At 41.3% G+C, this 26,961-nt stretch overlaps 1 protein-coding gene across 1 annotated transcript; it reads left to right on the top strand.

Moving 5' to 3' along the window:
* Window positions 1-6,962: 6,962 nt before the first annotated feature.
* Window positions 6,963-26,539, top strand: LOC306991310 (B-cell receptor CD22-like). The gene is made up of 19 exons (XM_079599041.1): window positions 6,963-7,205; window positions 7,305-7,362; window positions 8,194-8,550; window positions 9,395-9,643; window positions 9,999-10,250; window positions 10,402-10,492; window positions 10,602-10,647; window positions 11,976-12,062; window positions 12,153-12,212; window positions 12,402-12,419; window positions 19,476-19,533; window positions 20,126-20,488; window positions 22,087-22,335; window positions 22,522-22,773; window positions 24,006-24,257; window positions 25,115-25,205; window positions 25,349-25,394; window positions 25,679-25,986; window positions 26,190-26,539. The coding sequence occupies exons 2-19, from the start codon at window positions 7,317-7,319 to the stop codon at window positions 26,245-26,247; spliced, it is 2,883 nt and encodes a 960-aa protein (XP_079455167.1). The 5' UTR covers window positions 6,963-7,205; window positions 7,305-7,316; the 3' UTR covers window positions 26,248-26,539.
* The last annotated feature ends 422 nt before the right edge of the window (window positions 26,540-26,961 follow it).

The following is a 26,961-nucleotide window of genomic DNA, read 5'->3' as shown; positions in this document are numbered from 1 at the left end:
TTAAGTATTTAATAAAAGCAACAACAGCAGAAACGAATAATAGCATTAACAGTGATGGCGGAATTTTAAATGAACTATTACAACATAATGTTATCTACTAACATGTATTACATGTTCAAATGAAGTATTGACAAAACGATGTAAACATGATGAATGATTATGTATTTCATCAGCTCCATGAATAATTCTAGATAGCTTTATTATCAGAATTGTTTAATAGACCAGTTTGATGATGCTAGTGTCGCAGAAATGACACACTTCTGCTCTGTGTCGCAGTAAACGCAGTAAACGCAGTAAACGCAGTAAACCGCAGTAAACGCAGTAAACCACAGTAAACGCAGTAAACCGCAGTAAACGCAGTAAACCGCAGTAAACGCAGTAAACCGCAGTAAACGCAGTAAACCGCAGTAAACACTGTAAACCGCAGTAAATGCAGTAAACCGCAGTAAACACAGTAAACCGCAGTAAACGCAGTAAACCGCAGTAAACGCAGTAAACGCAGTAATCCGCAGTAAACGCAGTAAACGCAGTAAACGCAGTAAACCGCAGTAAACGCAGTAAACGCAGTAAACGCAGTAATCCGCAGTAATCCGCAGTAAACGCAGTAATCCGCAGTAATCCGCAGTAAACGCAGTAAACGCAGTAATCCGCAGTAAACGCAGTAAACGCAGTAATCCGCAGTAAACGCAGTAATCCGCAGTAAACCGCAGTAATCCGCAGTAATCCGCAGTAATCCGCAGTAATCCGCAGTAATCCGCAGTAAACGCAGTAATCCGCAGTAATCCGCAGTAAACCGCAGTAAACGCAGTAAACCGCAGTAAACGCAGTAATCCGCAGTAATCCGCAGTAAACGCAGTAATCCGCTGTAAAGCGCAGTAATCCGCAGTAATCCGCAGTAATCCGCAGTAAACCGCAGTAAACCGCAGTAATCCGCAGTAATCCGCAGTAAACGCAGTAATCCGCTGTAAACCGCAGTAAACGCAGTAAATGCAGTAATCCGCAGTAATCCGCAGTAAACGCAGTAATCCGCAGTAATCCGCAGTAATCCGCAGTAAACCGCAGTAAACCGCAGTAAACCGCAGTAATCCGCAGTAATCCGCAGTAATCCGCTGTAAACCGCAGTAAACGCAGTAATCCGCAGTAAACGCAGTAAACGCAGTAATCCGCTGTAAACCGCAGTAAATGCAGTAATCCGCAGTAATCCGCAGTAATCCGCAGTAATCCGCTGTAAACCGCAGTAAACGCAGTAATCCGCAGTAAACGCAGTAAACGCAGTAATCCGCAGTAAACGCAGTAAATGCAGTAATCCGCAGTAATCCGCAGTAAACGCAGTAATCCGCAGTAATCCGCAGTAAACCGCAGTAATCCGCAGTAATCCGCAGTAATCCGCAGTAAACGCAGTAATCCGCTGTAAACCGCAGTAAACGCAGTAAATGCAGTAATCCGCAGTAATCCGCAGTAAACGCAGTAATCCGCAGTAATCCGCAGTAATCCGCAGTAAACCGCAGTAAACCGCAGTAAACCGCAGTAATCCGCAGTAATCCGCTGTAAACCGCAGTAAACGCAGTAATCCGCAGTAAACGCAGTAAATGCAGTAATCCGCAGTAATCCGCAGTAAACGCAGTAATCCGCTGTAAACCGCAGTAAACGCAGTAATCCGCAGTAATCCGCAGTAAACGCAGTAAATGCAGTAATCCGCAGTAAACGCAGTAAACCGCAGTAAACGCAGTAAATGCAGTAATCCGCAGTAATCCGCAGTAAACGCAGTAATCCGCTGTAAACCGCAGTAAACGCAGTAATCCGCAGTAAACGCAGTAAACCGCAGTAATCCGCAGTAATCCGCAGTAAACGCAGTAATCCGCAGTAATCCGCAGTAATCCGCAGTAAACGCAGTAATCCGCAGTAAACGCAGTAATCCGCAGTAATCCGCAGTAATCCGCAGTAAACGCAGTAATCCGCAGTAATCCGCAGTAAACGCAGTAATCCGCAGTAATCCGCAGTAATCCGCAGTAAACGCAGTAATCCGCAGTAATCCGCAGTAAACGCAGTAATCCGTAGTAATCCGCAGTAAACGCAGTAAACGCAGTAAACGCAGTAAACCGCAGTAAGCGCAGTAAACGCAGTAAACCGCAGTAAACCGCAGTAAACGCAGTAAACCGCAGTAAACGCAGTAAACCGCAGTAAACCGCAGTAAACGCAGTAAACCGCAGTAAACGCAGTAAACCACAGTAAACCGCAGTAAACGCAGTAAACCGCAGTAAACGCAGTAAACCGCAGTAAACGCAGTAAACCGCAGTAAACCACAGTAAACGCAGTAAACCGCAGTAAATGCAGTAAACCGCAGTAAACGCAGTAAACCGCAGTAAACGCAGTAAACCGCAGTAAACGCAGTAAACGCAGTAAACCGCAGTAAACCGCAGTAAACGCAGTAAACCGCAGTAAACGCAGTAAACCGCAGTAAACGCAGTAAACCGCATAAACACAGTAAACGCAGTAAACGCAGTAAACTCAGTAAACGCGTTGAGGTCGTGCGCTAGTTTGAGTTGAAGTTTCGTCACGACCAAACGTTAGCGGTTGGTTACGGCAGATCCAGAGCGGCTCTGGGCAGATCAATAGTTTTAAACTTCAACAGAGGACCGCCTTCGAGTAAGTTAACGCTTGTCAATGGAGAGCGGCCAGACTAAACAGTCAATGTGTAATTAATAAATGAGTTTAGAGTTGTTTCTGTAATATTTGATTCATTGTATCTGTGTATTAAAGGGTCCACGTGACAGATTTTTCTCTTTATTCCTTTTCAAATAAAACATTAAATGATAAAAAGGTTTCATTCTGTTGATAATCTGTGCTTTAAAGTGTATATTAAATGATGTTTTATAAACAAAGTTCGGGAGGAGCACGTTCAAATAATTGATCCAATTATCACATCATTCCAACCAGCTGTCAACAATCAGTAATCAACATTTCTATCCAATCAGCATGAGTGCAGACCTATAGTTTTTCAGCATCGTCTCCTCACACTCGCCTGGTTACTTCCTAAACCAGCAATACGGGGGGAGTACTCTGGGTTCGGGCCGAATACCGAGCCCGGAGCCCTCTCCTCGGACAGCACGCCAAATATGCATACCATTTATTCCATCTGACTTATTTGTGAGTGTGAACTCGTGAAACTGGCTAAGTCACGTGATTTCTGAAAACGAGGCGTTGTCAAGTTTATTTTTCAATGTCAAACGAAATTTGAAATTCTGATAATTTGGTTCTCAAACTGTTTTAAGCTTTAAGTTGGGCATAATTAAGGGCGTGGCCACTTGAGTGACAGGTGGATTGCCGCTGATGTCACTATAGCCATTTGTCTGCTATCTGTTAGCGGCACGTCACCTCAGCTAATCCGCCTCGCGGCACATTTCCGGTTATTGCGGTGCCAAGATGGCGACGGCCGGCTCCGCCCACTTTGGGCTTCAAAACGTCACGGACTCACGTCCATATGTTTTTACAGTCATTGGTGCAAAGCGGCTTTTAGACACGCGTTAGTGTCGCTGTTGAAGGGGAGCAAGTTCACATATGCAGTTTGTTTACGATGACTTTTGTAGCCGCTTTAGAAGAGAGCCAAGCTCAACACACGAACGCTGTTAGCATGGCTAATACCCCTCCTCGTCCCCTATCCTGACTGAAAATGCGGTGGGTTTTGTCAGTAATGTGTAAGATGTTGGCATGTATAACATACAAATAAGATACAAACCAAAAAGAGAACTTGAGTATACAAATAAAACATAATACTGGAACGTCCCCAGCTTCACCAACTTCATGTTTGGAAACCGGAGTAAACGAGCTATTAGTTCCTTCTTCTCAAAACTATTCCTGAGACAAATGTGAGGGATTTCTGTATTAAAGCAGCACTAGAGAACTTTTCCTCTGCGGTCGCCCTACAGGTTGGAAGCGGAATTGTCCATTACCGCTGTCGTAAATAATTTAGCCTACGCAGCTACTGTCGCGCACTCGCTGTTTATCCAGCGCCGGCTCTGGAACGAACGATGTCCACAGACGAGGTCGAGTATGATGCATGATGTCATGAAAGTATGATGTATTGCGACATCAGAAACGAAGAAAAACTAAATAATGACTATTGTAACGCTTGCCGTAAAGCAAGTCTAATTTGTAGTTTTCTTATGTCTCATTCGAACTACAGAAACGCGACCCGGTCTGGCAAACTTCATAGTGTGGTTATAGCAGATATAGCGGAGGCAGAAGTGTTCACCGTTACGACTCGATGAACCGCTGATACGGTTTTGGAAACATTATTTTAAGGTAAAAAACTGTCTTCGGTGTTGCTTTAAATTCAATCATTTAAATATCATCTCAAGAGAAGTTTTTGTCCCCGCATTCTAACATTTTTCTGCTCTATATTAAAGGAACAATATGTACGATTTTTGTATTTAAATCTCCAAAAACCACTTGCACAGTGTTATATATATTCGTTCAGTTGTGTACTTACAATATCCAAAATTTTCCAATAATTAGTAAATTCAGAGAAATTCACAATTTTAAACAGTGCCCGTCCCTTGTAACTTGTCGCCGGTTAATGGCGTAATATCCGCGTTATCCCTGGTTTCCGCTCGTACTGCCGTAGTAACCATGGCGACAGACGTGGACAACTGTGTTACGTCTAGCGGCGCGCTCACGCTGTTCTTGTTTCGTTGGATCATGGCAAGCAGACTTTGGGACAAAAGGAGAAATAAAACGAGGATCAATATCAGCGTGGCGTTTTCGAGATGCCGAGAGCTAGTGTCCGCGGCTAACTTCCACTGAACAGAGCTTCACGACAGAGATGCAGATCTTGCAAGTGCTTTATTAGACAGGTGAGCAAATGTACATAACACTAATCAATGTTATATAGCTCAACACGATGAAATGTTAGAATATGATCTGTATGTTATTAATGTTGATCTAGCGTACTGCTAGTCTCATACAGACAAGCTAACATTATAACTTTAACTCACTCAAATGCAGTTTAGTGTGATAGTGTAGAGCGAGTGAGACAGCGCTGCGTTACCTCACAAGCTCCACTCGTCTAATAATCTGACCTGTGTGAGTATTATTCAGCACGTGCGGGTAAATTAGTGCGATCAAATAAAAGTCCTTGTGTGGCGCTGATATCTTTATTTATTACTAAAATAAAATGTACAATTTAATACGCATGATTTATCCTATCCTCAGTCATTGCATCCTAACAGTGAATAACTAATATATGTACATAATAAATACAATATATAAGTCTATCTTATATCAAGACTAGATAAATTAGCAAAAAATCAAAAGATTTTACGGAAATGCTAATTCTCATTGAGATCTTTAAATAAAATGAATACTCTTATACAAATATTGATGAAATCAGAGCCACATAAATTCTAATGCTTCAAGCTTATTGCTGATTTTGTGTCCTGATCATTGATTTTGCAGTGTATTTATCTTGAACACATTTTGTGTTTATTTATTTTAAACTGTAAATGTTGTTCTACATACTTTGAGATCCTGCTGGTTTTATGTAAGTGTATATTTCTGTAATGATCATGTGATTCAGATAGGTGGCGCTATGACACCATAAACCACCAGCGAACTTAAGTCACATTACATTACATTTCTTCATAACTTAGATATAATTAATTAAGTGTGTTTTTAATACGCTGTTTTTATTTATTTATTTGATATTATACTTTATATTTTAAACGTTCATACAAATTAGTAAAAGGAAAGGAAATGAACATAATTATCTAATATAAAGAAACTGATTTTTATCCACGTGTCATTTTAATATCAGTATCTGGCATCTATTAGTATTCCAAACCAGAATAAATATATAAATATAAAAATTTACTTTATTTAATTTAACAATAGGAAAATAAATAAATGACTTGACAAAACAAATATAATTCATTTTTAATTAAATATATTCCCGGTTTTATTTTTGTATTGCTTTTCCTTTATTTAGTAGCTATTTTCTGTATTTATTCTTAATTTATTTAAACTTTTATTTGCTCTTTCGTTTATTTTTATATTTATGTTTCTATTCCCACATTTATTTATTTACTATCACATTTATTTCTATATATTTATTTATAAATTTTATATGTGTTTTATGAAGGTGGATAAGTTTAAGTTTTACTGTTAAAAATAATATATGTATATATATAAATTTAATGATAAATTATAATTAACACACATAAATAAGCTCTGTGTGTGTGTGTGTGTGTGTGTGTGTGTGTGTGTGTGTGTGTGTGTGTGTGTGTGTGTGTGTGTGTGTGTGTGTGTGTGTGTGTGTGTGTGTGTGTGTGTGTGTGTGTGTGTGTGTGTGTGTGTGTGTGTGTGTGTGTGTGTGTGTGTGTGTGTGTGTGTGTGTGTGTGTGTGTGTGTGTCAAACACAGTGTCAGTGATCTGAACAACAGCTCCCTCTTCAGGGCAGTGGAGGTAAAGTCTGGTGTAGTATCCTGAGTACTCATAAAGGAAGACGGACAGCGAGGTAGCGTTTATCAGAATGCTTTACTTCGGTTCACACGGGCATGAGCCATACAGAGCATAACAGGCTGACTGACACTTCTTCAGCTAGCTCTACACAACCCGTTTTAAATACTAAACAGCTATTGCCCCCTAGGGGACCATTCTAGTATGACAGAGATAACCTTCCCCATATACAACATCTGGCCATCCTCAATGTTACACCATCCATCCATCATAGCCTATTCTTTCATTATTTATTTATTTCATTTATTAATTCGTTCATCCATCCTTCATCCATGACAGGAAGTCATTTCCCTTCACACTGAAAGTTGCATTTGATATGTGTTATGTAAGCTCTGTAGTCATGCTTTTAGATACTTTAATCAATCCTTTAGAGAGAGTTTTATCTTTTTATTGGTTTCATTTGGGTTGTTGCTGTCTCGGAAATGGGCAGGTTCCTTAGACTTTAAAAAGAGGAAGGAAAAAAACTTTAAAATAGTTTGCTTGCATTTGCAGTTTACTCTCATGAGTGTGTTTGCAGCGGCTGAACCCGCAGCGGTAAGAGACACACGTCATTAATATCGTCTAACTAATGAATCTCCAGTCACAGAAGAAACTTTTCTCTCATGAAAACCTCTGAACATCCGGAGATCATGTGTTCCTAACGTTGTCTTTAAACGAGTTTCACCCGTGGAAATCTACTAACAGTAAAGATTGTAAAGTATTTTTTTAAATAATTTTTGCAGTGTTTATAATGCAATAAACGGTTGTTATTATAGTTTTTATGACATATTGAACTGTTGTAAATGCTTTAGTGTCCTGTGGTGATGTCACTGATGACTCGTGCTCTGGTGTTTCTGCTCCTGCTTCCCGGTGAGTCTCTCTGTATAATTACACACGAGTTCATCATTACTAACTAATAGTAAAAGCTTTTAGCTAGTTAGCATGGATCAGTTATAGTTAGCCCTGCTGTCAGCCCCAGGAAAAAATATCACTGGTAAAATATCTACTATAATGTAGGGAAATTTCTGTGATTTATTGTATTTGTTGCTTCCAAAAAAAGTTTGTATTATTCAGGTTTTTGCTGATATAATGCTTATGCTAACTGCTGAAGCTGCTAACATCTAGAGCAGAATGATGTTCATGGTTAGTGTTCAGTGTTCTGCTCATGCGTTTCATCATGTCTGTAGGCTTTCCACATATCACATCATAAGTGAAATTCTTCATTTATAAACAACAGTTTTGTAAAGAAAAGTAAAGAAGTTTTAATAAGCATTTATGGACCTCTTTAACTCTCAGATGGGCATTAATGTGTCAAGGCAAGTCATCTTCATTTATACAGCGCTTTTAGCAATGTAGATTGTTTCAAAGCTGCTTTACAGAGATAAATGTATAATTTAAGGGAACAGATTGTTTTGGCATTATAGCGGTTCTTGAATAATGTTATTTTCCAGCTAAAGTTAGTTTTGATTGATTCACTTCCGTAGCAACCACCATTAGTTATTAAATTAGAGACCGCTAAGACGACAGCGTTCTCTCTACACAGACTTTACACTGAACCCGTGAGAAACTCTGGCGCTCACGTGCGCATCAAGAATTAATTCTATAGTTATGTGCGTTTGAATATATGTGCGCATGTTTGAAATTCTCTACAAACCAAGCCTTAAACTACTTGTCCTGCCTATGTGTGTATGTGTGTTTCAGGAGTGTGTAGCCTGTGGAGTGAGTGGAGTGAGTGGAGTGTGAGTTACAGTCGGTCACACATCTGTGCACTACAGAACTCAACAGTGCTGATGAGATGCTCTTATACACACCCTACTGGACATCAGATCGAGAAAGCGTTCTGGACCAAAACACAGATAAATGATAATGGAGAGTATCCAGATCTGTCTGATGACCCTGAATACAGTCAGAGGCTTCGGTTTCTGGGAGATAAACAGCAGAACTGCAACGTCAGACTGAGTCATGTGACACTGAAGGATGAACACATGTACTATTTCAGATTCATCACTGATAAAGGAAAATGGATTGATAAATCTGGAGTGACTCTTAATGTCACAGGTGCTGATGAGTTTGATCTCTTCTTCTTCTGTGCATTATGCTGAATAATCATCAGTAGATGTAATGTGTGTGTGTTGTGTTCAGATCTCCAGGTGGAGTCTCCTCAGTAGATGTAATGTGTGTGTTGTGTTCAGATCTCCAGGTGGAGTCTCCTCAGTAGATGTAATGTGTGTGTTGTGTTCAGATCTCCAGGTGGAGTCTCCTCAGTAGATGTAATGTGTGTGTGTTGTGTTCAGATCTCCAGGTGGAGTCTCCTCAGTAGATGTAATGTGTGTGTTGTGTTCAGATCTCCAGGTGGAGTCTCCTCAGTAGATGTAATGTGTGTGTTGTGTTCAGATCTCCAGGTGGAGTCTCATCAGTAGATGTAATGTGTGTGTGTTGTGTTCAGATCTCCAGGTAGAGTCTCCTCAGTAGATGTAATGTGTGTGTGTTGTGTTCAGATCTCCAGGTGGAGTCTCATCAGTAGATGTAATGTGTGTGTGTTGTGTTCAGATCTCCAGGTGGAGTCTCCTCAGTAGATGTAATGTGTGTGTTGTGTTCAGATCTCCAGGTGGAGTCTCCTCAGTAGATGTAATGTGTGTGTTGTGTTCAGATCTCCAGGTGGAGTCTCCTCAGTAGATGTAATGTGTGTGTGTTGTGTTCAGATCTCCAGGTGGAGTCTCCTCAGTAGATGTAATGTGTGTGTTGTGTTCAGATCTCCAGGTGGAGTCTCCTCAGTAGATGTAATGTGTGTGTTGTGTTCAGATCTCCAGGTGGAGTCTCCTCAGTAGATGTAATGTGTGTGTTGTGTTCAGATCTCCAGGTGGAGTCTCCTCAGTAGATGTAATGTGTGTGTTGTGTTCAGATCTCCAGGTGGAGTCTCCTGAGAGAGTGGCAGAGGGAGATTCAGTGACTCTGACGTGTAAAAGCAGATGCGCTCTGACTGACAGAAGGACATTCATCTGGTACAGAAACTCACTGAAGATATTAACTGAGAGTAACTTCAGTGACAAACTCCTCCTCGATCCAGTCAGAAGAGAGGATTCAGGGACATACAGCTGTGGTGTCGACGGACACACACACATCTCTCCTGATGTTCAGCTCAATGTCATGTGTGAGTGTGTTCTTTAAAGTTTTCTTTCCAAGTTTTCTTCTTCTTTTTTTTCTTTCTTTTTTTCTAAACCTATTCTTCACTTCGCTAGAGTGAAGAATTTATATAAAGTGCAAGAATTTATTTATATTAAAATCTATATTATTTGACGTTTATAATATGAGTGAATCTTCACAAATATCAGGGCATTTGACAATAATCAGGGGCTTAAGCCACAAAAGTAGCTAGTCACCAAATGCAGATTACAAGAGGACAATCTGTCCTTATCTTCTGAGCTATTCTGAGACGGTATGAAGTCTGTGATCTCATGCTTGTCAACTGAAGATTAAACATTAAATGTCATATATTTCTCCTGTAGATCGTCGAGTGAATCCTGAGATCTCCATCAGTCCATCTGGTGTAATAGTGGAGGGAGATTCAGTGACTCTGACCTGCAGTGACTCAAACCCTCCTGCAGAAATCCTCTGGATTAAAGGAGGAACGATTGTAGGATCTGGAAGAGTCTACAGCATCTCAAACATCAGCTCTGGTGACAGTGGAGAATACAAGTGCAAGTCCAGCGATGAACATGGAGAGAAATACTCTGATGCTGTGACTTTAAACGTCATCTGTGAGTTTATGATGGTTCAGTAACTGTGACATTAGATCCTCTAAACATTGTCAAGTGAAATGTATTGTGATTTCTGCTTTAGACCCACCACAGAATTTCTTAGTGTCGTTCTTAGTTTGTAGATTTAATTGTGATGTTCTCCCTCTTTCAGATCCTCGTGGTCCTGGTCTGCTCGTCTGGATAGTGATCGCAGTGGCATGTGCAATATTCACCATCATAATCTCCATCATACTATATGCAATGTAAATAAAAATGTATCAACAAAGAGTAATATATTTTAGACTAATGCAAAAGTACATTTGAATATTACACAAAACAATGAAATGGCTTGTTTCCGTTTCTTTTTAACAGTCAGAAGAAAAGGATAAACTGTAGATCTGCAATACACGAGTATGAGGTGAGATGGCCAAAGAATCACAGAATGATACTAATAAATCAATTACAGCTTCTTTGTGCATGTAGAACACATATATTATCACTGACTGCTCTGAGACACGAAGGTTGAAGATCCAAATGCAGTTTATTTGAACAGAGTAATCCAAAGACGTAATCCAGAAAACAGGCAAGAGGTCAAAATAGACCGGTACTCAATCCAAACAATAACAGTGTCACAGGGGTCACAGGGGTCATGGGGTCACAGGGGTCACGGGGTCACAGGGTCACAGGCAAAAAGGAAAATCCAAGGACAGGCAGAGATCAAAACCAAGAACACGGGAATAACAGACACAACACTCAGGCTGTGTTTACATGGAAACGATCTGAAGAGAAAACGCAAAAGTGGCGTTGCGTTATCACTTTTTATTCTGCGTTTAGACGAGCGTTATGGGGGGAAATCTGCATATGGTGACGCAACAGTGTGTGAAACTGGATGTAGTGTGCTCCAGGCGGCTAGGTGGCGATGTGGAGCACTGAAAGTGAAAGAGACACTGACACAGTTTGTCATGTTTAATACGGTAAAGCGGCTGCTTTAACCCTCGCTGCTCTTCACGTGTCGCTCAATAATGACAGATTTTTTATTTTATTTTTGTCAATGAAATTAATGCTATATTTTAGCTTGTTAATAAATGTTTTGTTATTTTCCTGTACTGGCGCATGCCTGTGACGTAAACGCGTACGCGACGCCTTCACTGTCTAGCAGACTTTTGCGTTTTTACCGTTTTTACCCTTTAGACGGGAACGTGACGGTGGAGTGTTTTTAAGATCTCCACTCTGGAGGGGGGGTTCACTTTTTTCTGTTTTTAAGCCCCAAAAACGCCGTTGCCATGTAAACGAAAGGCACATCCGATAAAATATTTTCAAGTTTTGACCCGCGAGCGTTCTCGTGTAAACAGGGCCTAAGAATTGCAGTAAACACACTAAACAAGACTTTGCAGAGAATGAATGTGAAAACCAGGCTATTATAGGGTGAGCAAACAAGGTAATGAGACACAGAATGTGATAATGGATGATAGTCTGAACTGAGGATTATGGGGAATGGAGTCTGTGGATGTGTGGTGTGGAGTGCCCTCTGGTGGTAATCCCAGGTACTCTCACTGGTGATCGTTACACACACACACACACACACATATATATATACTCAGGATTGCACATGGTTTATGAGTAGAGACTGTGGAGTGATTAAACTTTTGATTGTCATGGTAACAATTTAAAATCTTTTACATAAATTTTTTATTTCATTTTTCAAAATTGAAAATGGTGATAGTCCTTCTCTCTGTTTCCCTGTAGAACGATCCCAGAACTGATCCCAGTGAAGCCATATATACAGGTCTTGACCTCAAGTCCAGATCATCTGACCTCTACGACACACTCACAGTAAGAGAAATATCAAAAACTACATGTGCAAAAGAGTTTGTGCATTTACAAGTCAGATAATAATAAATAAATAATGTATTTTTGCCATAGACTGTCCACCCCAGACCTGCTGTTCTCCAGTCGGGCTCTTCTGAACATGGGAATCTGTCAGTGAGTTTCTCAAGTCTCAATGTCCTCAGTAGTCGATCAACTAGTCAATAGATACTAAACAGTGTTTTCTTTCTGTTACAAGACGGATTATACGAGTCGTCTCACTGACAGAAATATATATATTTTTCTGAGATTATTTGTACCACTTGTAGTGTTGATTTATGTAAATGTGTGTTATTTCTGTTGTAGCCACAGCAAGACGCCACAGTAAGATGAAGCACAAGCTAAACTTTACTCAGCGTGACTCATCGCTGGACACATCTAGCCTGGCTCCGCCCAGAGGTGGACAAAGTTCACAACTTCCTTACTGGAGTAAAAGTACAGATACTACTGGTCAAATATTACTCCGTTACAAGTAAAAGTTGTAAAGACCGATGTTTACTTAAGTAAAAGTACAGAAGTACTCATTTTTAAAAGTACTTAAGTATCAAAAGTAAATGTCAATGCAATGTTTTATTATTGTTGCATTGTTGCATGTAATACTTACAGTGCCTTATGCCTCTGAATCTCTGCCTGCTACCCTCATATCAATATCACATGTATTTCTATAACACAGTTCCAGTCGTGGGATTGAATAAGTGTACAATAATGTCCACAATGGTTTCGGACACACAAATGGCTGTTCCCAGTTTTTTGGCTTTTAGTATGAATATGTTCGCCTTGCTGTTATCTATAAGCTAGTGTGCTCCAAACAATGACAAAATCCGCATTTAGACCAAACCCAACGTTGAAAATGAAAATCATGTTGATGTCAGAATCCAATGTCAGATTGACGTTAATCTCCAACGTTGGACAGATGTTGTATTGTGGTTGAAAATCGGGTTGACGTCAGAAACCAACATCAGTCGAGTCCTGACGCCAACCAGACTTCCATTTACAACCGAAATGCAACCAAACTCATCCCTGACGTTACTACTCTCTACTCAAGGACCTTGACAGTAAAAAGTCAAGTAATTGTACTTTGTTACTGTCCACCACTGGCTCCGCCCTCCGACGCACTTCCGCTCAATTTTCATTTTCCTTCAGAACTACGTCTGGGTTTGCGGTGTATTCTTGGTCAATTTTTGTACCGGTCCAACCAGCGAACAGAGGGAGTGTCTGAGAATGGTGGCGTTGAGGTCGTGCGCTAGTTTGAGTTGAAGTTTCGCCACGACCAAACGTTAGCGGTTGGTTACGACAGATCCAATAGTTTTAAACTTCAACAGAGGACCGCCTTCGAGGAAGTTAACGCTTGTCAATGGAGAGCGGCCAGACTAAACAGTCAATGTGTAATTAATAAATGAGTTTAGAGTTGTTTCTGTAATATTTGATTCATTGTATCTGTGTATTAAAGGGTCCACGTGACAGATTTTCCTCTTTATTCATTTTCAAATAAAACATTAAATGATAAAAAGGTTTCATTCTGTTGATAATCTGTGCTTTAAAGTGTATATTAAACTGGCCAAGTCACGTGATTTCTGAAAACAAGGCGCTGTCAGGTTTATTTTCAATGTCAAACTAAATGTGAAATTCTGATCATTTGATGCTAAAACTGTGGTTCTCAAACTGTTTTGATCACGCGCTTCATGACACATTGAGGGGGAGGGGGGGTTATAACTCATCCGATTAAATTATATTAAGCCTTTAAGTTGTGCATAATTAAGGGTGTGGCCACTTGATTGACAGGTGGATTGCCGCTGATGTCACTACTAGCCGTTTGTCTGCTATCTGTTAGCGGCACGTCACCTCAGCTAATCCGCCTCGCGGCCCATTTTCGGTTATTGCGGTGCCAAGATGGCGACGGCCGGCTCCGCCCACTTTGGGCTTCAAAACGTCACGGACTCACGTCCATATGTTTTTACAGTCATTAGTGCAAAGTGGCTTTTAGACACGTGTTAGTGTCGCTGTTGAAGGGGAGCAAGTTCACATATGCAGTTTGTTTGCGATGACTTTTGTAGCCGTTTTAGAAGAGGCAGAGAGCCAAGCTCAACACACGAACGCTGTTAGCATGGCTAATACCCTCCTCGTCCCCTATCCTGACTGAAAATGCGGTGGGTTTTGTCAGTAATGTGTAAGATGTTGGCATGTATAACATACAAATAAGATACAAACCAAAAAGAGAACTTGAGTATACAAATAAAACATAATACTGGAACGTCCCCAGCTTCACCAACTTCTTGTTTGGAAACCGGAGTAAACGAGCTATTAGTTTCTTCTTCTCAAAACTATTCCTGAGACACTGCTGCCACAGTGAAAAAAGCCCAGCAGAGAGTGTATTTCATCAGGCTGCTCAGAAAAGCTGGTCTGCACTGTCGCCCTCTCACCCAGGTCTACAAAGGACTGATAGAGAGCATCCTCACTACAGGCATCACTGTATGGTATGGAAACACCACACAGACAGAGAGGAAGGCTTTGCAAAGAGTCATAAAAACTGCAGAGAGGATTATTAGAACAGAACTCCCCTCCATGGACACAATCTACACACAGCGCTGTCAGAAAAGAGCAGAGAGAATTACCAGAGACACACTACATCCAGCTCACTCCCTGCTCACACACAAAAACTGCACATACAATCTCAGGCATAGACGAGCGGACAGCATTATCACAGATAGAACACGCTTTTATAAGAGCTTTTTCCCAACCACAGTGAGACTCTTGGCCAAAACAAAATGAACTATTGTCTCCAGGGCCTGTGCAATAATACTAGTGCACTTTATTTATTTATTTATAACGTAACTTTGTACTATAATATAATATATCATGTTATCTATGGGGCCTGTGCAATATACTTGTGCAATTTTATAATGCAAATTTACACTTTTAATGGGTTTTGTGCAATTTATAATGTATATGTTTTATAGATTTTTGTCTTCCTTGTGTGTCTTTTAAACATTTAGTCATTTAGCAGACGCTTTTATCCAAAGCGACTTACAACTTTGTGACTTGACTCTCTGCATGAAATCTCTGAATTCGGCAGTCACAAAACATGAGCCATTATCAGACACAATTGTTTCTGGAATTCCTTGATTGCTAAAACTCTTCCTTAGACACTCAATCGTAATGGCTGACGTTGAGGTTGTTACAGGGTAAACATCCATCCATTTGGAGTGAGCGTCCATCAGGATCAAAAACAGGTGGCCCATAAACGGTCCCGCATAGTCAATGTGTAACCTTTGCCATGGTTTGCTCGGCCACTCCCAGGGATGAAGTGGTGCTGGAGCTGGCGAATTACGATGTTCTTGGCATATGTAAAAGAGCAACTAGGGATACCATCTAGAGTTCTTCAAACCAACACATGGAGGACGTTAAATGCCAGTTTTCAGTTTATTCTCCCAAGCCAGGAAAGTGCACGGTGCTCACAGGTGCCAAAAACATGAAACATCAAAAAGGAAAAAATAAATAAATAAAAAGACTTCAATATACAAAAAACAATCACCTTGGATCAGGTATAACAATTCAATCAGAGTACTCAGCAGATACTGCACTCACTACCACCAGTCATAGACCTCCTGGCCACTTCCTTAGGTGAGCATTTATACACATGGGTACAACCATTTCTCAATCATAAAATGGGGAAGTATTAAATACCATAAACATGTATTAAAGATCCAGTAACCCCATTTCCTTCAACACACAAATTTAAATAACACAGCACAAACTTCAGTTCAACAATAATTATAGAAAGTATAAATATAATTATATCAATCAACAATAATTATACATAAATAATTCAAAACAATTCCACCCCTTACCCACCATACTTGGTATCTCCCACTCCCATGATGCAACACAGCACAGGTACAAAAAGCACAACAAAAGTCCATTCTGGTCTTTTACTAAAATCAAGATGGCCGCCACCATGCATGCTGAGCCAGGTGACACGTCAACGGCCCGCGAAACGCCCAAATGTCCACTGGGCTAGTGCTCAGGTGGCCAGTCTGAGACACAACAGTCTCGTTGTATGTGCATGTTTGTGTGGGTGTGGGTGTAATCCATCTCTCCCTTCGTTGGTACATCAAGGTAAATAAAGTGTCTTTTAAAAACCCAAGTATGTGTTCATGTGTTTCTAGAAAGGGCTAACCAGGGGAACAGAGGGTAGCTCTGTGACAGCATACGACACATCTTTTCACTACTTTGGCCACCAGAAATAGCTTCGCGCTAAGGCCTTCATTCTAGTGATGCCGATGTGACCATGATGTAGTTGCTGTATCAAGGCGACCCGTCCTGGTGGCGGCACCACTATGCGTGAGCCCCACAATACACACCCATCTTGTACACTTAACTCTGTTTTCCTAACAGCATATGGTTGGAAAGCTGGGTCCCGGTCTTGGGGCGGCCAACCAAGTTGGACGAACTGCGCCACTCTGGACAACACAGGATCTCGGCTGGTCCATCGGTTCATTGCAGCTGCCGAAACGAGGGTCACATTCTCCATCATTAGAACTCGTTCCTCCTGTCCACTCTTGACAGCCTGGTGGGGTAGAGGGAGTCTACTCAACGCATCAGCATTGCTATGATGTTTCCCCGGCTTGTAAACCCACTCGTACTCATACGCTCTCAAGGTTACTGCCCACCGCTGTATACGGGGGGAAGCCATTTGAGGCACAGCTTTCATCTCATTGAAGAGAGACAGTAATGGTTTATGATTAGTGCAAATGACAAACCTTCTTCCATATAAATATTTATGAAAACGCTGAATGCCAAATATCACCGCCAGACCTTCTTTGTCCAGTTGTGAGTAATTCGATTCAGCGGACGTTAGTGTCCTCGACATGAAGCTGATCGGTCTCTCCTGTCCATTTGGCATGCGATGCGACAACACCACTCCCACTCCATAAGAAGAAGCATCGCAGGATAGGATCAGATCTTTTTGGCTGTCATAATGCACTAACACATCCGATGACTGCATGAGTCGCTTAGACTCCTCAAAAGCTCTCTCTGGCCTGGGTTTATAAAACTTTGGAGCCACGCCTTCTTTAACATAAATTTTCGCTGGTGGGCCTCTCCAAGTGCCCAGTTCCTCCTTGAAAACCTCTTCATGCTGCCTTAGCACATATTGCAATGTCATTGCTTGCTGCTCCATCTTATTGATACGAACACAGTTCATTCCCAGCTCCTTTATCCAGTTGTCCTGCCCGGTCTAACAGATTTGGTCCTGGCCCCGCTACGACCACTACTGGCAACTGTTTGACGTGGCCGTTGTACTTTACGGTAACATCTGCTGCTCCTAGTGTTGGTACTTTTTCGCCCGTGTATGTTTTCAAAGTCATTAAGCAGTCCTGCAACTCTCGTGCACCCCCTGCGGTCCATAACTTGGCATATTCAGCCCTTGACAAAATCGTCACACTACAGCCAGTATCCACTTTGAATTCCACAATGTTCTTATTGATGTTAAGCTGTGCAGTAATGGGGTCTACTTTCGTTATCTTGGGCTCTGTTATATTATACAGCGTAAATACATCTTCATCACTAGTAACATTCTCCGGGAATTCCCGTATGTGATGCGCCCACTGCTTTTTATCATTTCTGAAACTTCCCACAGACTGCTTGTTTTTTCCTCCCCCCTTAAAACGCTGGTCTGCAAAAGGCAAGGATTTGCACACTCTCTTCAAATGTCCCTTTTTACCACAGCCATGGCACTTTTCATTGACAAAACGACAGTCTCTTGCCATATGCTCACCCCGCACCTGTAACAGGTCAACGGTGTTGCCTTTCCTAGCCCTCTCTGGTTTGACTCCACATTATGCACTAACATGTGTGGTGCAGCTGTACTCACGGTACCCTCCAGTGTTTTCAGTTGCAGATCACGCACATCCCTATTTGCTGTCTCCACGGCCAACGCAACTTTCAAGGCTTTTTCAAATGTGAGCTCCAGCTCCGCCAACAATCTCCTCTGCATGCGATCATCCGCTATGCCACACACGAGCCTGTCGCGAAGCATCTCCTTCAATTTATCGCCGTAGTTGCAATGTTGAGCGAGCTCTCGTAACACTGCCACATACTCCGTCACAGTTTCATTCGCGGTTCTAGTCCTCGAATTAAACTGAAATCTTTGGACTATTTCACTGGGCTTCGGGTTATAATGTGACTGCAGCAGGTCAGTCAAATCCTTATATGACTTTTCACCAGGCTTGTTCGGGCCCATACGTTTCTCATTAAACTATATGTCCGACTACCCACAGAACTTAACAATATTGCCCTCTTTTTTTCCTCATCCACGATTCCATTGGCAACGAAAAAATGTCCCAACACTTCGACGTATTCCTCCCATGTTTGGGACTGACTGTCAAAAGCAGTAAGTGTTCCTACCATTGCCATAGCCATCTCGACGCCTTGGTTAGCGTTAGCTTCCTCGTCATCCGACATCCGCCGAGTTTCAGCGTACTCGTACTCTCCAGCTTCTTATTGTTCTTTCTCTTTGTTCCCTTCCGAGCTCCCCAGCATCCTCGTCGTAGTATCCTGAGTACTCATAAAGGAAGACGGACAGCGAGGTAGCGTTTATCAGAATGCTTTACTTCGGTTCACACGGGCATGAGCCATACAGAGCATAACAGGCTGACTGACACTTCTTCAGCTAGCTCTACACAACCCGTTTTAAATACTAAACAGCTATTGCCCCCTAGGGAACCATTCTAGTATGACAGAGATAACCTTCCCCATATACAACATCTGGCCATCCTCAATGTAACACCATCCATCCATCCATCATATTCTTTCATTATTAATAAATGAAATAAATAAATAATGAAATTCATCCATGACAGGAAGTAATTTCCCTTCACACTGAAATTTGCATTTAATATGTGTTATGTAAGCTCTGTAGTCATGCTTTTAGATATTTTAATCAATCCTTTAGAGAGAATTTTATCTTTTTATACCAAGTGGTTTCATTTGTGTTGTTGCTGTCTCTGAAATGGGCAGGTTCCTTAGACTTTAAAAAGAGGAAGGAAAAAAACTTTAAAATAGTTTGCTTGCATTTGCAGTTTACTCTCATGAGTGTGTTTGCAGCGGCTGAACTCGCAGCGGTAAGAGACACACGTCATTAATATCGTCTAACTAATGAATCTCCAGTCACAGAAGAAACTTTTCTCTCATGAAAACCTCTGAACATCCGGAGATCATGTGTTCCTAACGTTGTCTTTAAACGAGTTTCACCCGTGGAAATCTACTAACAGGAAAGATTGTAAAGTATTTTTTTAAATCATTTTTGCAGTGTTTATAATGCAATAAACGGCTGTTATTATAGTGTTTATGACATATTGAACTGTTGTGTAAATGCTTTAGTGTCCTGTGGTGATGTCACTGATGACTCGTGCTCTGGTGTTTCTGCTCCTGGTTCCCGGTGAGTCTCTCTGTATAATTACACACGAGTTCATTACTAACTAATAGTAAAAGGTATTGGCTAGTTAGCATGGATCAGTTATAGTTAGCCCTGCTGTTAGCCCCAGGAACAAATATCACTGGTAAAATATCTACTATAATGTAGGGAAAATTCTGTGATTTATTGTATTTGTTGCTTCCAAAAAAAGTGTATTCAGTTTTTTTCTGATATAATGCTTATGCTAACTGCTGAAGCTGCTAACATCTAGCAGAAGGAATTTCATGGTTAGTGTTCAGTGTTCTGCTCATGCGTTTCAACATAGTTTTGGCTTTATAGCGGTTCTTGAATAATGTTATTTTCCAGCTAAAGTTAGTTTTGATTGATTCACTTCCGTAGCAACGATCATTAGTTATTAAATTAGAGACCGCTAAGACGACACGTTCTCTCTACACAGACTTTACACGCGAACCCGTGAGAAACACTGATGGTCACGTGCGCATCAAGAATTAATTCTATAGTTATGTGCGTTTGAATATATGTGTGCATGTTTGAAATTCTCTACAAACCAAACCTTAAACTACTTGTCCTGCCTATGTGTGTATGTGTGTTTCAGGAGTGTGTAGCCAGTGGGATGATTGGAGTTATTGGAGTGTGAGTTACAGTCGGTCACACATCTGTGCACTAAAGGACTCAACAGTGCTGATGAGCTGCTCTTATACATACCCTGCTGGACATAAGATCACGAAAGCGTTCTGGACCAAAACACAGATAAAAGATAATGACGAGTATCCAGATCTGTCTGATGACCCTGAATACAGTCAGAGGCTTCGGTTTCTGGGAGATAAACAGCAGAACTGCACCTTCACACTGAGTCATGTGACACTGAAGGATGAACACATGTACTATTTCAGATTCATCACTGATCAACCTGATGGAAAATGGATTGGTGTTCCAGGAGTGACTCTTACTGTCACAGGTGCTGATGAGTTTGATCTCTTCTTCTTCTGTGCATTATGCTGAATAATCATCAGTAGATGTAATGTGTGTGTTGTGTTCAGATCTCCAGGTGGAGTCTCCTCAGTAGATGTAATGTGTGTGTTGTGTTCAGATCTCCAGGTGGAGTCTCCTCAGTAGATGTAATGTGTGTGTTGTGTTCAGATCTCCAGGTGGAGTCTCCTCAGTAGATGTAATGTGTGTGTTGTGTTCAGATCTCCAGGTGGAGTCTCCTCAGTAGATGTAATGTGTGTGTTGTGTTCAGATCTCCAGGTGGAGTCTCCTCTGTAGATGTAATGTGTGTGTGTTGTGTTCAGATCTCCAGGTGGAGTCTCATCAGTAGATGTAATGTGTGTGTGTTGTGTTCAGATCTCCAGGTGGAGTCTCATCAGTAGATGTAATGTGTGTGTGTTGTGTTCAGATCTCCAGGTGGAGTCTCATCAGTAGATGTAATGTGTGTGTTGTGTTCAGATCTCCAGGTGGAGTCTCATCAGTAGATGTAATGTGTGTATTGTGTTCAGATCTCCAGGTGGAGTCTCATCAGTAGATGTAATGTGTGTGTGTTGTGTTCAGATCTCCAGGTGGAGTCTCATCAGTAGATGTAATGTGTGTGTTGTGTTCAGATCTCCAGCTGGAGTCTCCTCAGTAGATGTAATGTGTGTGTTGTGTTCAGATCTCCAGGTGGAGTCTCCTCAGTAGATGTAATGTGTGTGTTGTGTTCAGATCTCCAGGTGGAGTCTCCTCAGTAGATGTAATGTGTGTGTTGTGTTCAGATCTCCAGGTGGAGTCTCATCAGTAGATATAATGTGTGTGTGTTGTGTTCAGATCTCCAGGTGGAGTCTCATCAGTAGATGTAATGTGTGTGTTGTGTTCAGATCTCCAGGTGGAGTCTCATCAGTAGATATAATGTGTGTGTGTTGTGTTCAGATCTCCAGGTGGAGTCTCATCAGTAGATGTAATGTGTGTGTTGTGTTCAGATCTCCAGGTGGAGTCTCCTCAGTAGATGTAATGTGTGTGTTGTGTTCAGATCTCCAGGTGGAGTCTCCTCAGTAGATGTAATGTGTGTATTGTGTTCAGATCTCCAGGTGGAGTCTCATCAGTAGATATAATGTGTGTGTGTTGTGTTCAGATCTCCAGGTGGAGTCTCATCAGTAGATGTAATGTGTGTGTTGTGTTCAGATCTCCAGGTGGAGTCTCCTCAGTAGATGTAATGTGTGTATTGTGTTCAGATCTCCAGGTGGAGTCTCATCAGTAGATATAATGTGTGTGTGTTGTGTTCAGATCTCCAGGTGGAGTCTCATCAGTAGATGTAATGTGTGTGTTGTGTTCAGATCTCCAGGTGGAGTCTCCTCAGTAGATGTAATGTGTGTGTTGTGTTCAGATCTCCAGGTGGAGTCTCCTCAGTAGATGTAATGTGTGTGTTGTGTTCAGATCTCCAGGTGGAGTCTCCTCAGTAGATGTAATGTGTGTGTTGTGTTCAGATCTCCAGGTGGAGTCTCCTCAGTAGATGTGATGTGTGTGTTGTGTTCAGATCTCCAGGTGGAGTCTCCTCAGTAGATGTAATGTGTGTGTTGTGTTCAGATCTCCAGGTGGAGTCTCCTGAGAGAGTGGCAGAGGGAGATTCAGTGACTCTGACGTGTAAAAGCAGATGCGCTCTGACTTACAGAAGCACATTCATCTGGCACAGAAACTCACTGAAGATATTAACTGAGAGTAAACCCAGTCACAAACTCCTCCTCGATCCAGTCAGAAGAGAGGATTCAGGGACATACAGCTGTGGTGTCGACGGACACACACACATCTCTCCTGATGTTCAGCTCAATGTCATGTGTGAGTGTGTTCTTTAAAGTTTTCTTTCCAAAGCCAGTAGATCCACTTTTCCCTCCTTTTCTTTAAAAATGATAGTAATTGGGGCTAATCTTTAAAACATTTAAAGCAACACTGAGCTATTCTGAGACGGGTATGAAGTCTGAAATCTGAAGATTAAAAATTAAATGTCATATATTTCTCCTGTAGATCGTCGAGTGAATCCTGTGATCTCCATCAGTCCATCTGGTGTAATAGTGGAGGGAGATTCAGTGACTCTGACCTGCAGTGACTCAAACCCTCCTGCAGAAATCCTCTGGATTAAAGGAGGAACGATTGTAGGATCTGGAAGAGTCTACAGCATCTCAAACATCAGCTCTGGTGACAGTGGAGAATACAAGTGCAAGTCCAGCGATGAACATGGAGAGAAATACTCTGATGCTGTGACTTTAAACGTCATCTGTGAGTTTACGATAAAACATAAGATGCACATTTTCTGTTTTGATAAATTCAGTCCATATAAGTCATTTACATTTTTTTTTTAAATAATCTGATAATTGTTATTATATAATCTGATAATTGTTATTAGATCCTCCCAGGAGCGTCTCAGTGTTGGTAAGTGGATCTGGTGTAATGGTGGAGGGAGATTCATCACTAGCCGCGTTTCCATTACAGATTTGCGCAAAACTTTTGCGATATTTTGTAAATGTCGATAAAAAACGATTGCGAAATTACGGTGTTTCCATTAACCGATGTTATGCGACTAAAACTATTTTTTTTTCTAAGTCCTTGTCCTTTCTCGAAGTCTCATTCTCATTCTTGAAGTCCTTGTCCTTTCTCAAAGTCTCGTTCTCGTTCTCGAAGTCCTTGTCTTGTTCTCAAAGTCCTTTCTCGAAGTCTTATTCTCGTTCTCAAAGTCTCATTCTGGTTCTCGAAGTCCTTGTCTCGAAGTCCTTGTCTCGTTCTCAAAGTCTCATTCTCAAAGTCTCATTCTCGGAGTCTCATTCTCCTTGTCCTTTCTCCAAAGTCTCACTCTCGTTCTCAAAGTCCTTGTCTCATTCTCAAAGTCCTTTCTCAAAGTCTCATTCTCGTTCTCAAAGTCCATGTCTTGTTCTCAAAGTCCTTTCTCAAAGTCTCATTCTCGTTCTCAAAGTCCATGTCTTGTTCTCAAAGTCCTTTCTCGAAGTCCCATTCTCGTTCTCGAAGTCCTTTCTCAAAGTCCTTGTCTCGTTCTTGTCTTGAGTGGGACATGCTACTTTGGTTTGTGTGTTTTGCGTCATTAACCTGGAGTTAAAGTTCGATTCAGTTTGATTAATGAACCAGCTCGACCTGTTACTTCCTACCGGCACAAAAGAACGATTCGTTCATGAACCGAACATCACTAGCGCTTTCTACAGCCACACCTAACAATTATGTTACTAACTACAATTTCTGTCATGTAATTTTAAATCAGTAACTGACTATAGTTGTAAGTAATCTATCCAGCACTGATTTACTGATTACCACACACACACAAAAGTACAGTTTTTTTCGTTTTGGATAATTCCTAATAAGTGAAATGAGCGGTTGACACAAGGATCCATGTATTCGTGTTGTTTATGCTAAATTCTGCCCCTATCAACTGTATGTAAGAACAGAAATAGAAGTGCTTTGGTGGGGTGAGTGACGGGTGATACTGTATATTTCTCCTGTAGATCGTCGAGTGAATCCTGAGATCTCCATCAGTCCATCTGGAGTAATAGTGGAGGGAGATTCAGTGACTCTGACCTGCAGTGACTCAAACCCTCCTGCAGAAATCCTCTGGATTAAAGGAGGAACGATTGTAGGATCTGGAAGAGTCTACAGCATCTCAAACATCAGCTCTGGTGACAGTGGAGAATACAAGTGCAAGTCCAGCGATGAACATGGAGAGAAATACTCTGATGCTGTGACTTTAAACGTCATGTGTGAGTTTACGATAAAACATAAGATGCACATTTTCTGTTTTGATAAATTCAGTCCATATAACTAACCATAAAAGTTTACATTTATTTATTTATTTATATAATCTGATAATTGTTATTAGATCCTCCCAGAAGCGTCTCAGTGTTGGTAAGTGGATCTGGTGTAATGGTGGAGGGAGATTCATCACTAGCCGTGTTTCCATTACAGATTTGCGCAAAACTTTTGCAATATTTTCTAAATGTCGATAAAAAACTATTGCGAAATGACGGTGTTTCCATTAACCGATGTTATGCGATTAAAACTTTTTTTTTTCTCGAAGTCCTTGTCTTGTTCTCAAAGTCCTCCATGTTGATTGTGAGCCTGACAGTAGAAGCGTCCACTCTGTAGTAGCGGTGGGAATCTCCAGGCATCTCATGATTCAATTACGATTCAGAGGACCGCTGTAACGATTGATTCCACTGGACGCAAGTTGAGGTGAGAACCCAAATGTAATTTACAAAACAGGATTAATGACGAGGCATGGAGACTCTAAACTAAAACGAGGACTTCGAGAACGAGACAAGGACTTCGAGAACGAGACAAGGACTTCGAGAACGAGACAAGGACTTCGAGAACAAGTCTCCTTGTCTCCTTGTCTTGTCTTCTTCTCACCTCAACTTGCGTCCAGTGGAATCAATCGTTACAGCGGTCCTCTGAATCGTAATCGAATCGTGAGATGCCTAGAGATTCCCACCCCTACTACAGAGTGGACGCTTCTACTGTCAGGCTCACAATCAACATGGATCTCAGAGATCAGACGCTGTAACTATCACAGATGAAGGTTTTATTTTGTAAAGTTCTTAAATTCTTCATCTTTCAGTGGGTCGTAGTCATGGCTGGCTCGTCTGGTTGGGGATCACTGTGGCATGTTTAGCATTCTTCATCGTCATCATCATCATTCTGTTTATAATGTAAGTTTGATTAAAATCATTCTCAATTACAGCGAGTGAATGTAATTCACTTTCAGACTAGTGGTGGTGGAAAAGCCTCATGTAATGTGATTAGTAATTAATCCTTAAAATGCAGTTTACAAGTTTAATCTCTGTTAAATCAGGAGAAAACGAAGAGTTGCTAAAGCTGAAGACCTCACTGAAGAACAGGTAAATCTTCCTCAACATGTGAATAGTCTAGTTAGACAGGGCCATTCACACAAACCGTGGGAGACCAGTCAGTGGAACGAGAGACAAAAAAATACAAAAATGTGTTTTTAAAAGTTGACCGCCTTTTCATTTGAGTGCCGTGTTTATAGCGGTCAAACACTTCGGTCTAGCACGTGTTTACATAGAAAACCAATGGAAAAGTAGTGCACTGAAATGGAAAACCGTGTTCTGTGTGAACAGCCCTTAAATGTGAATAATAAATATGAAATGTTCTTCTGTTTCAGGACAATCCGTACTCTACCGTATCAGGGAGAGACGTTCATGTTTCTGAATCAGCCGATCGTGATGACGTTCAGTACGCCAGTGTTACTTCCAGCAATCCCAGAGACGGAGACGCTCCTGAACGCAGAGATACTGAGGAGATCCAGTACGCATCTGTCCAACATCACAGAAACACACAGATGAAGAGAGATACTGAGGAGATCCAGTACGCATCTGTCCAACATCACAGAAACACACAGATGAAAGGAGCGGAGGAGGACGGAAGCCACTACGACAGCATCAGGATCCGCCAGCCAGACGCTGCCGCGAGGTGAGAAGGACGAGCTTAAAGAGACATAAAACATCTGCCATCTACTCACCCTCATGTCACTTTCATGAGGAAAGGAGAATTTATAGTTCTTTAAATCTGGAATTTGTGTCCCACTGATGTTTCAGAAACATCTGAATTGTTTAATGACTTTTATCATCATGCAATCTGATACATAACATGTTGTTTTATTTGATGTTCTTTAGGCGATTAAACGTGCAGACTGTGGAAGAGGCTTCTGTGATCTACAGCCGAGTCAAATGAGCAAACGAGACCATCATGAAGACAAAGCCAATATTCTGAGAGTAGCGCTGTCAATTTAGCATGCTAATCCACTCAGTTATGTATTATTCATTAAATCAGGTAAATAGATGTCAGGAATGCAGTGTCGGTGATCTTTTTTCGTTACCAGAGCAGAATACAAAGGAAAGACGTGTTTAGTGAGACTAAAAACATCTTGTGACGTCACTGGCTTGGTCATTTGTTTCTTAAAATCATTTGAACTTTTGACTTCATGTGTTTTCTGTATAAATAAAAAGACCATATCAGTTTTACCAAATTCATGCGTGTGTGTGTTCGTTTCTGGGTCATTGAAGACCTAAACTCAGAATAACCCACTAAATGTGATAGCTGGGTTAATATTAATATTTGGGAAGACGAGGGTCAATCATGTCGGTTAAACCCGTTTGACTAAAATAACATTTACAGACAGAGCCCCTAAAGTCGAATATATGAAATATAATTTCTCTTCCACCCCCACCTCCCATCTCATACTTTAGTATCTCCGTGTCCTTTTAGGGGTTTGTATTAAGCAATATTAGCTAAGAGTTCATTTTGATCAATGACGTACATTGAGACACATTGGACTGTGCGTGTGTTCTTCATTACGGGCTGGCACTTATGTGTGGGTGAGGTCATTTCCTGTCCCACCCACCGCTACTGCCCACCACTTCCTGTCACTATTTCTTTTAGCCAATA

Source organism: Phoxinus phoxinus (assembly GCF_949152265.1).
Source record: "Phoxinus phoxinus genome assembly, chromosome: 23".
Classification (NCBI taxonomy): Eukaryota; Metazoa; Chordata; class Actinopteri; order Cypriniformes; family Leuciscidae; genus Phoxinus; species Phoxinus phoxinus.
The sequence above is the reverse complement of the archived record's forward strand: the minus strand, read 5'-3'. Positions and strand labels throughout refer to the sequence as shown.

Bases quoted from the DNA above. Each gene is read 5' to 3' on its own strand.
- LOC306991310 (XM_079599041.1), top strand. From the start codon at position 7,317: ATGTCACTGATGACTCGTGCTCTGGTGTTTCTGCTCCTGCTTCCCG. The intron at 9,644-9,998 runs GTGAGTGTGTTC...TTTCTCCTGTAG, and splicing joins TGTTCAGCTCAATGTCATGT to ATCGTCGAGTGAATCCTGAG. The intron at 19,534-20,125 runs GTGAGTCTCTCT...TGTGTGTTTCAG, and splicing joins GTTTCTGCTCCTGGTTCCCG to GAGTGTGTAGCCAGTGGGAT.